The sequence below is a fragment of the Ostrea edulis genome, chromosome 7 (assembly GCF_947568905.1).
Source record: "Ostrea edulis chromosome 7, xbOstEdul1.1, whole genome shotgun sequence".
NCBI classification, from domain to species: domain Eukaryota; kingdom Metazoa; phylum Mollusca; class Bivalvia; order Ostreida; family Ostreidae; genus Ostrea; species Ostrea edulis.
The window spans coordinates 53,609,411-53,625,895 of record NC_079170.1 but is presented as its reverse complement, the minus strand read 5'-3'; the positions used below and the strand labels follow the sequence as shown (position 1 = coordinate 53,625,895).

The 16,485-nt window shown below is 36.0% G+C and overlaps 1 protein-coding gene across 1 annotated transcript in view; it reads right to left on the bottom strand.

Moving 5' to 3' along the window:
• Nucleotides 1-5,005: 5,005 nt before the first annotated feature.
• LOC125654857 (constitutive coactivator of PPAR-gamma-like protein 1 homolog) overlaps nt 5,006-16,485 on the bottom strand; it is a 29,974-nt gene continuing 18,494 nt past the window's right edge. The window contains exons 15-17 of the mRNA XM_048884962.2: nt 14,839-14,998; nt 14,326-14,474; nt 5,006-9,389 (exon numbers count right to left, since the gene is read on the bottom strand). Coding sequence (XP_048740919.1) covers nt 9,224-9,389; nt 14,326-14,474; nt 14,839-14,998 — 475 coding nt within the window. The 3' untranslated portion in view covers nt 5,006-9,223. The remainder of the gene's footprint in view (nt 9,390-14,325; nt 14,475-14,838; nt 14,999-16,485) is intronic.

Genomic DNA, 16,485 nt, shown 5'->3' with positions numbered 1-16,485 from the left:
ATTGGTATGAAACATCTTTGGAACAAGGGTGACATAAATTGTGAATTTCAGGATTCCTGCACCCTAGGGGCGGGGCAAAAACTGCCCAAAATTGACCAATTTTTAAAAATCTAATCTAAAACTGCACATGTTTAAAAAATAAATAAATGCATAGTGATGTAGAGCAGGAAGGCCTTTACCAAAATTGTAATTTCACAATCCCTGGGGTAGGGGTTCTGACTCCATGGCAGGGCCAAACTTACTATATAGTGCTTATGTGTAAAACACTTAAATAGCTGATCTTCTTTTAGTGTTATTGATACAAAATTGAAACTAAGTGGGTATTTAGAAAGAGCAGGTAGTCCTTTATCAAAATTGTAAATTTGATGATCCCAGGTGTAGGGGTTTTGGTATTAGGGTGGGGCCAAAACTTAATACATGTATATAGTATTTATGTGTAAGTTTGCTAATAATGTATAAAATCTAAATGCATAGTTAGGAATAGCAGAAAAGGATGTACAAAAATGGTGTATTTCACAAACCAGGGTTTTGACTCTAGGATAAGTCCAAATTAGTCTCATCTTTTGTTTTGTTAATCCACCTATTACATTATGTAAAGCCTTTCATCAGTGTATGCAATTTTGAGGGTATTGAAGTTATAAGAACACATCTTGTTTTATACTGTTGTTGAACATTAGAACTTAGCTTAATTATTCAGAACAGGATATTTTTTCAAGATTTCATAGCCCTTGGGAGTAGTGATACTTTGTCACTAGTACTTAGGTGACCAATAAGGCCTGTGGGCCTCTTGTTGGTTTGTTCTGCGGGTGTGAAATTCTGGCTTATTTGCATGTGGCTATTTGTGAGTCCACTGGGATGAAATTTCACAGATTTTATGTGGCAGCAGAGTTAGTGGAAATAAATACCGCACATAAAAATGTACGTTTACAGTGAAAATGTGGTGGCATCTTTTAAAAACGAAAATTTTTAATTTACATGAAAGCTTCCTGACATAGTGTAGATTCAGGTTTGTTCAAATCATGGCCCCCGGGGGTAGGATGCATGTTCACTAGCCAAGGGTGATGCTCCAAGTGTTCCTCTTTTTTCAGAAAAGAGAAAAACATTGGAGCGTCACCCTTCGCTAGCGAAGATGGGGCCACTATACAAGATCAAAGTTTTATGTAGAGAATATATAGGAAAACATCATTTTGAAAACAGTCAGGGCATGAATACTTGTGTTGATATGCAAGCATCCACAGCACAGGCACTCAACGTTTTAAATATCTATAATAAAAAAAATTGTCTTCCTGTAAACATAATATTCAAGTTTGTTAAAATCATGGTCCCTGGGGGTATGATGGGGCCACAATAGGTTATCAAAGTTTTGCATACAAATATATAGGGAAAATCTTCTCAAAACTACTGGGCCAGGAAAGTTGAAATCTACATGAAAGCTTCCTGACATAGTGCAGATTCAAGTTTATTAAAATCATGGCCCCCGAGGGTAAGATGAGGCAACAATAGGGGATCAAAGTTTTACATACAATTATATAGGGAAAATCGATAAAAGTCTTCTGAAAAATCACTGGGCCAGAAAAGTTTACATTTACATGAAAGCTTCCCGACATAGTCCAGATTCAATTGTGAAAAAACCATGGCCCCCAGGAGTAGGTTGGAGCCACAGAAGTTTTACATGCGAATATATATGAAAATTAATACAGCCAAGGTTACTCATGTAAGTGATGTGGCCCATGGGCCTCTTGTTCTTGATAGCTACCATTTGACCTAGTATCTGAGGCCTTCCGAGTGCTTCCACTATGTACTAGGCTAAGCCCCTATTCTGTTCAAATTTGGTATAATGAAGTATCTTTGGGACAATCAAGATGTTAAACATGTTCAATTGTTAACAACCGCCGCGGTGGCCAAGAGGTTGGAGCGTTCGCCCCGCATGCGGAAGGCCGGGGTTTGAATCCCAGTCGCGACAGACCTCAGTTGTTAAAATAGGTAGTGACAATTCCATCACCAAACACTCGGCATCAGGTGTGAATGTCACGGGTCCTCGGAGATGACCTTAAAAATGGATGTCCCGTGTCACACTGGGTGTGGCACGCTAAAGAACCCTCACTGCTCAATGGCCGTAAGCGCCGAGCATAGGCCATAATTTGAAGCCCTTCACCGGTCTTGGTGAAGTCTCCATTGGGATATGAGTGAAAAATTCTCGAGCGAGACGTTAAGCAAGATACAATCAATCAATCAATTGTTAACACATTTAATCCCTGACCATTTTGGCCCCTACCCTGATACTAATACTCCAACCCCTAGGGAGTCATGTCCAAGACACAATGTAGTTCTATACGATATCGGCAATATTGAAACGATATCGACTATTTCAGCTCGCACGCACTCGACGTTTTGAATATCTAAACTAAAAACAATTCCTATAAACAAACTATTCACGTAAGTAGTTTGTTTATAGGAAGACAATTTTTTATTGCAGATATATATTTTTAAAAAACCGTCGAGTGCCTGTGTTTAAGCCATACTGGGTATTGTACTGAGGCTGTAATCCTCGGGGTTTGTATAGTCGGTATTGGAATCATGATAGCTGATTCTGTCTTGTCGATATGGACGATATCGAGTCATTATCGTGTTGACTTTCTTCTGAATCCTGCATGACGCGTTTAGTCTTGGTCAATCCTTCCTGTCGATGCCGTCGTTATCATATAACGTATTGTTATCGAATCATGACTGTTGTCAATGAGATCCTCTGGACATCGTATCGATATCAAATCATTTGTCAGATGACGCGCGCGGGAACTTACGATATCGACACAATTTTCCTAAAGGACTAACTACCTGTTCTTTCTAAATATCCTTTAGTTTCAATGGCAATAAAGAATTTATTATTGAAATAATTTACACATAAACACTATATGCAAAGTTTGGCCCCGCATCCTGGAGTCAGAGCCTTTTCCCCGAGGATCATGAAAGTTACAATTTTGGTCAAAACCTTCCTGCTCTACATGATTGCAATTTAGGGTTTTTTTTTGTTTTTTTGTATTTTTTTTTCTTTGTTTTTGTTTTTTTGTTTTTGTTTTTGTTTTTTACAGATGTGCAGTTGTAAAGAAGATTTTTGGAAAATGGTTAATGTTTGACAGTTTTGCCCCGCCCAGGGGTGTAAGAGTCTTGAGATTTACAACTTGTGTCTGCCTTGTCCCAAAGATGCTTTATACCGAAAAAGAATTGGAATTGAATAGTTATCAAATAGTTATTATTATTAAAACGTTCCATTTCTGACGGACGGTGTACATCTCACCACGACGGACGCTGACCAATTGCAATAGGTCACCTAAAATTTGAATTAACACAACTGAGGAACATTTGCATTTTGGTATGAATTAGTGTGGTCCTGCTAGTCTTGAAAAGAATATGTATTAATTTCTTGTATATTCCCATATCAGATTTCGGTTTCCTATATAGCTGCACCCTACCTACCCTGAATTGAACAAACTTAAATTTGCACTACCTGAAGATGCTTGCGTAGCAATATGACTGATCACGGCCCTGCTGGTTTTTGAGAGGAAGATTTTTAAAGATGTCTCCCTACGCACTCCGATACAAAACTTTGATCCCCTATTGTGGTTCGATTGATCCATCCTGCCCCCGTGCATCATGATTTTGACAAAGTTCAATGCACACTACTTGTTAATATGACTCATGGTGGACCTACTGTTATTGAGATTTTCCCTATATACTTTGATCCCCTAATGTGGCCTTACCTTACCCCCGGGGACCACAATTTTCAACAATTATAAACTTGAATCTGTAATACCTGGGAATGCTTTCATATTAACACGAGTAATCATGGCCCTGTTGTTCTTGAGCAGATTTTAAAAGATTTATCCTGTATATCCCATGTAAAACGCTGATCCCTACTGAGGCATGGGGGGGATGGGGGTGATCTTAAATAATACACTTGAATCTACACTGTCAGGAAGCTTTCGTGTAAAAAGTTTCAACTTTTCTGGCCCAGTGGTTCTTGAGATGTTTAAATGACTCCACCCTATTTTTGCATTTTTTTAAAATTATCTCCCCAATGCCGAGTGCATGGTCCTTCATTTGAACAAATATGAATCCCCCTTACTCAACTACAAGGGCGATTTGTTCCAAGTTTGTTTCAAATTGACCATGTAGTTCTAGATTAGAAGATTTTTAAATGATGCCTCAATTTTTTTTTAACCAATTCTTAAATTATCTTGATTTCAAAAAGGACGTGGCACTTCTTTTGAATAAACTTGAATCCTTTCTACCCAAGCATCACGCCGGGTATTCAGATACCAAGAACCGGGTCGGAGCACCAAGAACCAGGTCAGACGTCGTTTTGGGATAAGTACATAATATTCTCTCTAAGTGGTTGTATGCGATGTTCACAACAGAAATGATTCGAACAATCATCTTAGCTATAATTGTGCATTGTTCTAATAAAATTTTGAGTTTGTAAGTGGATATTCAATGTACACCATTGTTTTAGTATCAGAAGCTCCTTAGAAATCGACGAATTTTTTAAAATTACTCGCCTATATATCATAGAAAATGCATTAAAATATCAGCCTAGCTTTAACTTGCGGTTCGTATCTCGTATTTTTATAACAACGGGAGATTGGTGGTTCTGGAGCAGCTGAAAATGTAAAGTTTACAAGCGGACAACAGGCGATCAGAAAAGATCACTTGAGGTTTTCATCTGAGGTGAGCTAATATCTGAATTTTACTATTTTTTAATCGAATTTATTGATTCTCCACGGTATTTGTTGGTCTCAGGCATACAGACAGGTGTTGACGTTGAACACGAATTGCAAATGGTCTGATGGAAACCTGGTTTTGTATGGTTTACTTTTCTCTCTCTTAAAATCAGTGGCAAGAACTTTTCATCAATCCCTCAATTCTTCGTACTATAGTACTAGAACTTCTGGCCAGACGGACCAAAACAGTCTTCATTCTCAATTGCAAAAAATCAAAGAGAAAACAATTTAATCCACAAAAACAACATTTATTCAAAACACCTGACAGTCCATTCAAAATGTCAATACCTCTGGGCTTACCTCAACCTTCTTAGGCCATTCCATCTTATGGTTGTATTAAAGTTTGATCCTAACAATTAACTTTTACAAAGAGTCAAAAATGAGCTGATTTCTCCCTCAAACTTACTCTGAATTAACTTCCAATTCACTGACTTGATACCATGAAGGCCTTAAATCCTATAAAACTCAAAATAGTCTGTCATTCTCAACTATATAGTAAAATATTATATGTATCTCTATCTAAGCAAGGAGTAGTACACATTAGGTTATATAAGAGAATTGGTCAAACTTAGCAAAATTACACAATGTATACAGAGAATATGGCCACCAGCAAAAGAGGACCAGTGTGTGAATATCCAGTCTTTCTAGAAGACTGGGTTTTTTCTTTTCTTTCTATTTCAAATTATCACACTGCACACAACTTTTGCTTGATGGAAGTTATTACTACTTATTAAGTGCTTACATGCAAATATACCATTCCAAATAGTGAATAATTTCTTTATGATACCAAAAATCATAACAGATGGGGCAAATAAACTACAAATTAAAAAAAGAAAATTATTTAGTACAGGAAGTATTGACATATACTTCCTCTCAAAAAAGCCACTAAAATACTTATCTCCATTGTCCAAATGTGTCTCTAAAAAGTCATGCTTCATAAAACAAACGTCCACTGTACATTGTTATCAAAATAAAGAACTCATTTACAATTTGTTGAACAATTTAAAACAGGTGTGAAAACAAAATGTGATGCCATGATTTGTTGGTAGATCCTGAACAATTCTGTACAATTATAATCACATAGAGTGTTCCACATTTACGACAAAATATGTGTCCCAATATACCAATTTTCCTGTACAAGATAATATTGTTCTATCAACCCTCCTCATGGACCCCTAACAAAATCATCACAAGAAAGGTGAAAAAAAGTGGCAGAAAACGTAGTATTTATATTAAATGCATATAGAGGACCAAAACCAAAATATGGAATACATTGCACAGATTTTCCTCTTAGTTGACTGACCAATGTTGATTGGGTCATATATTCCAAAATGCCTTTTAAAAAAAAGAACCGTGAAAAGCTAATACTCAAAATTACAACATATCATTTTGTAGTGAGGAGATTTCATCAATATTTCACAACATGTTTTAATTATTTTTGTGTTCTCGGAAGAACAGTTTCTCCTTAATTTCAAAGCAAGCTTCATGCTACCATCTTATAAAACACACAAGACTTAATGATAAATAGAGTAATACAAAGACGAAGCCAGTAATTCAGAGTTTGTATTTCAAGGAATTTGTAAATCCTAAACCCCCCAACTCATTTAAGGAAATAATCATACAATAGAAAAATTCCCCCAAATTACTGACTTCTTAACATGTCAATTTCAGTCATTAATACGTAAGCATATTTAACATCTGTGGTAACTACAAAATCTTAGCTATTTGATGTCAATCAAATAGCCGCACATTAACAAATTATCATACATATCTAATACAAAACGAAGAAAAAATTAAAATAGTTAATGTACAATTGGGACTAGGAGATTTTAAACATTAATTTGCAAAAAAAAAATCCTCACTCCTTTTTGAAATGTCCCATTATGTGTCCCTTTCCCTTTTGGTTACAGGGATTTTTATTAGAAATCGAGCATGCCCACCACTGCATGCTGGAATCCTTTTACTTTGTTGCCAAGTAAACTCATCTTAATACTTGTTGTTTTATCGAAGAAGAAACCATTTCAAAGATAAATGACACTGGTTCATTTTCAATATACAGGATATTCCATACACGTCACTCCTCATTTCAATGAGAAAATAATCCCACCGTGTGAAGGATCACAGTGGAAAAATAATGAGCATTTTAGTATACGAACATTACTGAAATAAAGTTGATCCGTGTTTGAAGTAATTTCTTCTTATATTCCTCTCTCTTTTTGTCACTATTTTCTCAAGTCTTGTTTCTAATCCAGTCCAAGTTGCCATAGCAACAGCTTCAAGGACACAATCAAAATGTCAAAGGTCAGTTTGTAATCTTTCATGTAAAGTATAGCTTCATCACCGACACCATAGAATTCTTCGAAACCTCTTTATATGGTATGAATTTAGTTCTTGCGAACATGTACAGAACATGTATAACACATTATGAAATTCACATAGAAAATATTTACCATGTAAATCCACTCCTTGCTAAAACAATCAATATCCCTATCCTATTTATTTCATTTTCTACAGAAACTCAAATGAAACTCTCGTTTAGAGTAAAATTGACTTTCTCTGTCAATTCCAGAATGTTTCATACAGCCTAGTTGACTGGTAATATTGCGTCAAAGTGTGCACACCTAGAAACTAGACACTGATTTCCGCCCAAACCCATAACATTCTTCTCGCTGCTTACTTGAATTTTCTTAAAATTAATTTTCTAAAACAATTTAACCCTTGTCCATATCATATTCTAGACCATGACAGTGTGTAGATAAAACAAATTCAATCTTTTCTGTCAAGGGAAAAAAAAAAAAAAAAAAGTAACAGAATCTGAAAACCAAATGAGGGCAAAAAGGAGAAAAGAGAATACTGATATATTAAATATGATAAGAAACAAAAATATGAACTAAAACAAATCGTAAACAAGAATATCACAGATATAGAAACCTAAACAGGCCTCTGAAGAAGAAACTGAAATTTCACTTGGTTTAGAGTTCGACAGTCCTACAAGAGAGGCAGAAATACTTGCCTTGTCTAGAACATCAAATGGAAAGTTTAAATATGGGAGCCCAAAAGCCAACATTGGACATGCACATTCAATCCACATGACAAATACTGATCTTTCCAAACAATTTTTGTTAATAAAAATTAATATAGAAACATACAAAAATAATGTAGAGGTCCTCTGTATATAAGTCAAAAAACAACATGGGCCATTTGAACACTTGTGCATGCATCCGCTTGCTTACATTACCAACAAGTCAACTACCGGGCCTCAAACCCCGACACCAGCAAGACCAACCGTTTACAAGGTCAAAATTGTAACCCCTCCGAAATTTTAATCATTTTCCAGTCATTATAATGCTTCAGAGATTTACACTCTGCAAATGTGATCAATGAGCATAACTTACTATACTGATAGTAAATTCAAAGATGTATTATCAATAAATGCTCCAATCTACATGCATGATGCATTTTCTAGGCATTATTTTTTGGCAAGTTGGATATGATTTTGGATATGAGCCCCATGTACCAGATAGCCGACACAAGACTTCCTGCTGACCGTCTTGCTGGATCACATTCCCAGTTTCATGCTTTAGCATCCGAGTTGTGCGAGCTTGACTTTGGCATCCGACCATTTTTTTTGTGGACTGGAAGTCAAAAGACCACCATTGGAAAATATAAATGCAACAAATACAGGCCAGCTTACAATAGTAAGAGCCATGTTCAACAAACATGAAGTGAATAAAATGTCTGCCAAAAATCCTACAACTCCCTCTCATTTGAGCAAACTCACTGCTAATAAAAATATCAGTCAACATCCTTGTTAAGCAAAGACTGCGTTAAAAAAAATTTGGCAGTTTGCAGTCTTCTTCAACACCATCAACTAATATCACGACAAAACTGTCCACTTGATGAAGAAGTTGTTCATTTTTTTTTCACATTTTATACACTTCAATAAGTTTAATTTCCAAGTTCACGAGGCATCTGGCATCAAAAGTGGACACCATATTTTTGTTCATACTAAGCCTCACAGTCCTTAGAAATCTAAGACCTGTTCAAGAAGCAAAGACACCAACACTGGCTATAATGGAACATAACATTTTGGGGAAGAAATATATAGAAAAATTTCTTTTAAATGCAAATCTTTGCTTGTTCAACAGTTCTAAGTTGATAGTGACATGATGGAGAGAGTAATCATGCGATTCTTGTCTGCATCATGTCACAGAATACAGTGACCAGTCCACCATAAAAAAATAGGAAGAAAAAATATAACGAAAACAATAGAAATCTGGGGGAATAAATAGGACTGGAAATCACTGTACCCTCTTTATATATATGTGTGTATATGTACATGTATGTGTGTAAACATTTACTGCTGTTGTTCGTATCAATAGAAACATTTTCACACACACATGACCTTTGCAGAAAAAAAAATTGATTAGGATGAGTTGTCAAATTTATGCACTGATGTCTGTTGTTGACTTGTCACCATGGATACCACTGTCGGGACTCTGGATTCCTTCATACGCTCTTCCCTTGCTGATCGGGGTTGCCAAACTTTCATCTGCATCTTCAAAAGTATCATCTGCATGACCATTTACTTGAGCGACTGTGTCCTCTTCACTGTAAAAAACATAATTCATTCTAAGAATTCAACAGAAATGGAAGTAGAACAAGACTTAACAAGAACTACACCTGTCCAAATGGGACTAAAATTCTCAATGCTCATTCATATTGGAGCATATCTGAAATATTGTGTAGCTGAGGACCAGAAAGACATGAGCTACAACATTATTCATGTCTCACCTGACTCCAAGTTAAATGCTACATCAATTTTGATTTTCATGAATATCCATGATGTAAAATGGAGGAAATGCTAATCCGAGTAACACAGTATTACATTTTCTTCACCAACTTGAATCTACACTTTACTGGGTGAAATCAGTTAAATTGTTCCAATAACTGATGGATGGATGAGAACAGAGACAGACAGTGAAACCAATACACACCAAAAGTTGTTTATAGGGAATGACACTGGCAGAATGTACATAAATAAAGTGCACTGCCACTGAGTGAACTGATAGGAATGATGGATGTTTATTCATCATAAACAGATGAGTGCACATTTTATTTCATGGATTTAGAAAATTTCTGTCATATGGTATGAATTACTTCATTTCCACACCTTCTTACAATTATACTCTTGAATTAATCTTCAACTTGACAAATGCATTTTCACTCTTTATCAAACTGATTTTTGCATGTCCAACTGAATTTCTTGAAACAACATGGCTTAAATAATTAATCCCGTGGGACAAATGTTGTGCAATGTGCTTTCTAAGTCTATGTACATTCTCATAATACAATATGGCATATTCATGTTGTCATTGTTAGGGACAAAATATTCATTTATGGAGAAAAAATATGTACTTACATGTATTGTTATATAACTATCTCATCTTAATTAAGGTCACAGTGACCTTAATGTATGGTACCAGGCAACGAAATTAAGGGGAAATACTCGCTAAATGCGAGTTAAAAATTGAAATTGCGAGTAAAAAATCACAAGTGATCGCAACTTTTTGCGAGTGAAAAAAACACGATCCTTTTCCCGGATTTCCTCAGTTTATTGGCTGTACTTTGAAGTTTACAATAATTTTGTCTTGTGCATAGAAACGCTTCACAGAATGAAAATACAAGTATTGAAAAGGTAAATGTGGATCGAATAAATATAACTAAGGCCAAGGTCATCTCAGTCAGTGATGTCGAAGATGGCCTACCCTTCAAGCACACTTCGGGCGTCTCAGTGACGTCTGATTTAAATAGCAAGCATGTTGATCTCGTCCGTTGATTGATTGTATCTTGCTGAACGTCTCGCTCGAGAATTTTTCACTCATATGAAGACGTCACCAAGATCGGTGAAAGGCTTCAAATTTAGGCCTATGCTCAGCGCTTAGGGCCATTGAGCAGTGAGGGTTCTTTAGCGTGCCACACCTACTGTGACACGGGACATCTGTTTTTAAGGTCATCTCCGAGGACCCGTGACATTCACACCTGGTGCCGAGCGTTTGGCGACGGAACTGTCACCTGTTTTAACGACTTAGGTCTGCCTTCCGCATGCGGGGTGAACGCTCTAACCTCTCAGCCACCGCGGCGGTCCGTTTCTACATGAAACAACACATGACAGTGTTAGTTTCACGCGGTGTCCTTCTGTAGTCAAACATTTCGAGTTTGCGTTGTTTTCTTTTCAACTAGAATTTTTGAGATGGAATTTCCAAAAGTTTTGAACATATAGTTTGAATTGGCGCAAACAGTCTTCAAGATTTCAATCCACACGATGTTGTAAATAGGTGGTAGATCTCTGGACAGCAAGTACGTCGCACAAGTGTACCCTATGACCCTCACCATGCACGTTGTCTGACAATTCATTAAATTTTAAATGAAAGAATTCGCAATCTTATTTTTATTATTGCACTTTAAAGGAGATTTTAAAAGATTTTCCCTATATTTTGATAAAGAGACATGCTTGTTTTCTTAAATTCATGTAAAACAGCAATTGATTTAAAAATGCTAGTAAAAGCTCAATTTTGCTAGTTGGAAAATAATCCACAAGCTAAAATTTGCTAGTAGTGAAAAAAGTTAATTTCGATCCCTGGGTACAACACAAATTTTACCCAGGCTGTCCAGCAGCTTTAAAATTCCTAATTCCTTCTTTTTTTTATTGCTACTCTTGCGATTTTGAAAATGTATTCGTACTAAATGTGTTTTAAAGTATAGAAAGGAAAATCATGTGGTTCAAGAGAGAATTTACACTCTGCTGTTCCGTTTTTAACTTGATATCAAATTCAAACCTTTTCAATACCAACGAAATAACTTTCTCCTCAGTAATCGTACATTGATGTAAATACTACCTTATTGGGCTTATGCAAATAACATGACAATCAGAAGTTGAAACTTCAGTACATCAAACATGGTGCACAAATAAGAATCGAGAAATTGGAATTTATCGAAATTGTTGAAAACGGTAAAATAGAGCCTCACAAATCATAAGTTGCAGGTTGTAAATTTATATATTGACTAAGAAACATAGAATATCATTTTATTCATGTAAAGAAAGTCAGCAAATGTTTAGACTGATCGAAAATCTTGCGGGAGTGAATCAATCTCACTCCCGCATTTGCACCATTACGGATCCTAAGAAGTAGGGCTGGGACGATTCAGGGTTCGGTCTCGATTCAGAACAGCACGGTTCGGTTATTTTCGATTCGGTTCATGTTAGGTCCAATTTATCTAATGACAGCACAAAAATTAACAATTTTAATGAGTAGCATATTTATTTTATTTTATTCAAGTTATATAACTATATGTCGTCATTTGTAAACATCATATCTATTTATAATGGCATTTTATAACTTTGATAGAAAGCAAGAAACATTGACAGTCTGTTGAAATTTGTTATATTAATGAGCTGCATAAATTTTGGATTATTAAACAAATCTAGTGAATCTAAAATATACAGTATATGATATTGTTTTCATTGATATGTAAATAAAAATTCAACAATTCTATCAATTGAGAGTCTTTGAAAATATCTCCTTTATTGATTTACTTCACTCATATTAAATGTCAAATCTGTGTCATTACCTATGATGTTGATTTCATTTCACCACTGACAGAAATGCTATATGCCATGTAAAGATAAACTGCAATGATCTTACGGACCATATTCTGCTGGTATCTGTGGTGAAAATGCTAACTCTCAACACAGTAGTGATTTAAATCTCTGCTGCATAAAAAACCACATGTTCTGCACATCACTCGGACACCATATTTGTTGTTTTGGTGTATGTAAAATCTAAACTAAACCGAACCGAAATCCGGAATTTGTAATCAGTGCATCGAATCGAATGGTATGAATCGCAGTGCACCGAAATTTTCGGTGCAACGCACAGCCCTACGAAGAAGTTGTAGCCCTCTCCCCAAAAAACAAAATCTGAGAAGGCTACATCATTGCAGCTAGGTCAAAAGTATTACACGCTCCACAAACTCATTGCATGGGGTATAAAATTCTTATACATTGTAAAATTTTGAGCCCTCTTGTATACCCAACCTAGCCTCTGGATTTGTACTTTGTGCAAACGCGAATCAAATTTTGATCAGAAGAGCTTAAGTAAGTTAAAGATGATAGGTAGAAGAACATAAATTCTTTTGAAAGAGAATAAAAAGGACAATCTTTTCAAGTATATGCATCTTCTTTTTAGACTCGATAGCAACTAGTTTGTTTGTAGGAAACATGTATGTACTTTTTCATAAGAGTCATGTCTTAGGAGGGCAATAATATATGTATCTTGGTATACACTGGCCTAAATGAAGAATAAGGTCTAATGACCTGGAGTTTCATCACTTACAAAGCACTGAGACTGACCTTACAGTTCATCCACGGATGAAGTCTCTATTTTGATAGTTTAAAAGCTATGACTATAGTTCAAGTTGCACAAGAGAAAAGAAAAACAATTTTCATATAAAAAGTTTGTAAGGGCTATTCCAGAAATAAATACATGGGGGGGGGGTCGGGAGGCACCTTTTGTATATACCAAGCACCCATAAAAAAAAATAGAAAATTACCCCATGACCCATCAAATTAATAAACTCATTTTACAATGACCCATCTAATAAAAAAAAAAAACTAACCAGACCCACCACAAAAATATTTTTAAAAATGAAAACGGTACAAATCTCGCGAGGTTTTCGGGACAAACATTCTAGTCAATGACGCGGTAATGCCTGTGCGACATTGTATCACAGTAGTTCTGAAGAAACGATGTCACATCAACAATCAAAGGCATCTATGGCGGGAATGTTGGAAAGATTGGGAGTCCAAACGATGCTATTATCATGAAATGGGTATGGATATGTTTTTCCACGAATCGTTCGTCTTCTAATGGAGCCCGCGCCCGGAGGCCTCTATATCACCATCACACCGACTGATAAATATAACACATCGGTACCCTCGTATAAATCAACTAAGGTTTGCCTATTTTTATTAGAAAACGGAATACCTATTGGTTTCAAAATATTCCCAAAATCGATGCACTGTAAACTGTAATAATCTACAGAACAGAGTTCGCCGCCATAACGTCCAAAGGGACCCTACTAAACGCGCCTCTAATTTGAAGAGTGCCGTAATGGAAAGTTATGCGCTGCAAAGAGCGACAACTCGAATAGTTCTATGTTACTTCCGATTTCCGATTTCGAAAGCAGCATATCGAAAGCACGTTTTCAATTTTCCCTCCGACGTTTTGTAACCAACATGACAAGAGCGACAATAAAAATATTCTGAAAACTCAACACCCACGTGGCACAAAATAAAACAATAGAAACTACCCACTACCCATAATAAATATTTTTTTAACAGTCCAACCATGGACCAATTGAAATATGAAAAAATACGACCACCCATACAAAAAAATATCGTTTGCCGCCCGACCCCCCCCCCCCCCATTTGATCATTTCTGGAACAGCCGTAAGCTATTGCTATCACATTCATGTTTGAACTTACTCAACAATTTCAATGGTGGTTCCCCGCCCTTTGCCATTGGATTTGGGTTTGGTGGTTATTTTGGATTTTCCTGGCCTTGGTCTAACCTTGACCTGAGGTCGTCGGACTCCTCTCACTACTCCACGCCCTCTGAATGGGTAACCTCGATCCTGCATTATAAGGAAGTTAATGGAATACAAAACAATCAGTTTTCCTTCAGACTTCATATTTTACATTGCATGTGAAATTCAATACTCTGAACATGACAGTTAAAACAAGTAGGTATATGTCATGTAGATTTCAAAGTATCATAGGTAATACATGCATAATTTATACTTGCACACAGATTTATTCCTTCCAAAATCAATATCATTTTAAAGGGTCACCACCTGTCTGAGGTATCTTATGATAATGGAATAAGTGGACATGATTGGGCAATGTGACATTCTCCAGTTAGCCCACTCCATCTTACTGTAAACAATAAACTATTTGTGGATACACAGAAATAAAGCACTCAATCATTCTTGCTCTCACCATGGGCATTCTCATGGCTCCACGACCATATCCATACATAGGCTGTCCCATGCGTCCTCTGATTGGTCGGTTCATTCCTCGGAACATCATTGGTCCACCTCCCATTCCCATGCCTCCTCTCATGGGGGGCATTCCACCGCGCATCGGGTTCATTCCACCTCTGGTATCATAAAAACATCAACGTTAATCATTCGCTGAAGTGCAATTTTTAAATTTTCTCTGCCAAAGAAAGTAAACCTAATATTGAATAATATGCATGAAATCAAACTTGTATAAATGTTTGATTTTCCCAAAATCTTGCTATATATTTCCAAACTTTAAAAAATTTCATTTACTAGTCATCATTCATAAGAAGCCTATGGGCCACATTGCTCACCTGAATCATCTTACTGTTGTTCAACTGATGATTTTTAACCAACCAACCCCCACAAAACTTTATTCCCATGAAAAATTTCAACTCCATATTTTGACCCCTACCTAGCCCCAAAGGGTCAATGACTGAATTTGACTTAACAAATCATTGGGATAACTGAATATCAATATGACTAACATGACCATAATGTTCTAGAGAAGGTCAAGGTCACAGATCATATGAAATGAAGGCTCTTGTTGTACTGAATATGTTAAATAGTTCAGGAGATATTGAATGGGCTAGATTTTCTTAAAAGCAGGTCAAAGGTTAAAAACTTTGTGCCATGAAAAAAAGGTCTTGTTACATGGAATGCAAATATACAATGAGAGCCCTATCCATCACCATTCAAAAGTTATGTCCAAGGTTAAAGTTCCAGGCAGAAAAACAGACAAGACAAAAATATTATGTCTACTCCCCCTTCTTACTATAAAACAATCCTTGAAATCACATAACTTAGGAACATTTGCATTTAAATATAATTTAGTGTGGCTTTGCCATGTGTGGAAACAATTTGTTTTAATCAAATTCCTATATATTCCCATATAAAATTTTGATCCCCTGTTGTGGCCCCACTCTACCCCAGGAGGCCATAATTTGAATCTGCTTTATATCAGGATGTTTTCATGTAAATTACAACTTTTCTGGCCTTGTGGTTCTTGAAAAGATCTTTAAATGACCCAAACCTAATTTTGCCATTTCTTTATTATCTCCCCTTTGGATGGAGCATGGCCCTTCATTTGTACAAATTTGAATCCCATTTATCTAAGGATGATTTGTGGCAAGTTGATTGATATTGGCCTGAAGTGTTCTTGAGAACTAAATTTTTAAAAGATACAAAATTTTCACAATTTTTTAATTATCTATATTTCAAAAAGAGTATTGCACTTCATTTGAATCAAATTAAATCCTCTTTACCCATGCATGCTTTGTGGCAACTTTGACTGAAATTAGCAATGTGGTTCTGGAGAAGTAAAACATGTTAAAATTTAGGGATGATGGACAGACGCCAGACAAAAGTGATCAGAAAAAGTGAGCTTTCAGCTCATAAATGATAAGACTTATCTAATTAGCAAGCAAATGAAATTGTGAGTCTTCAATAAATATAAAATAAACACATCAGAGTCTATTGAATGGAAGGGCCACAGGAATTTAAGTTCAAGGTGATGATTGACATATAACTAACATTTTCCAAAGGAGAATCTTTCATGCAAAATTCTAAAGGTTTAAAGAAATAT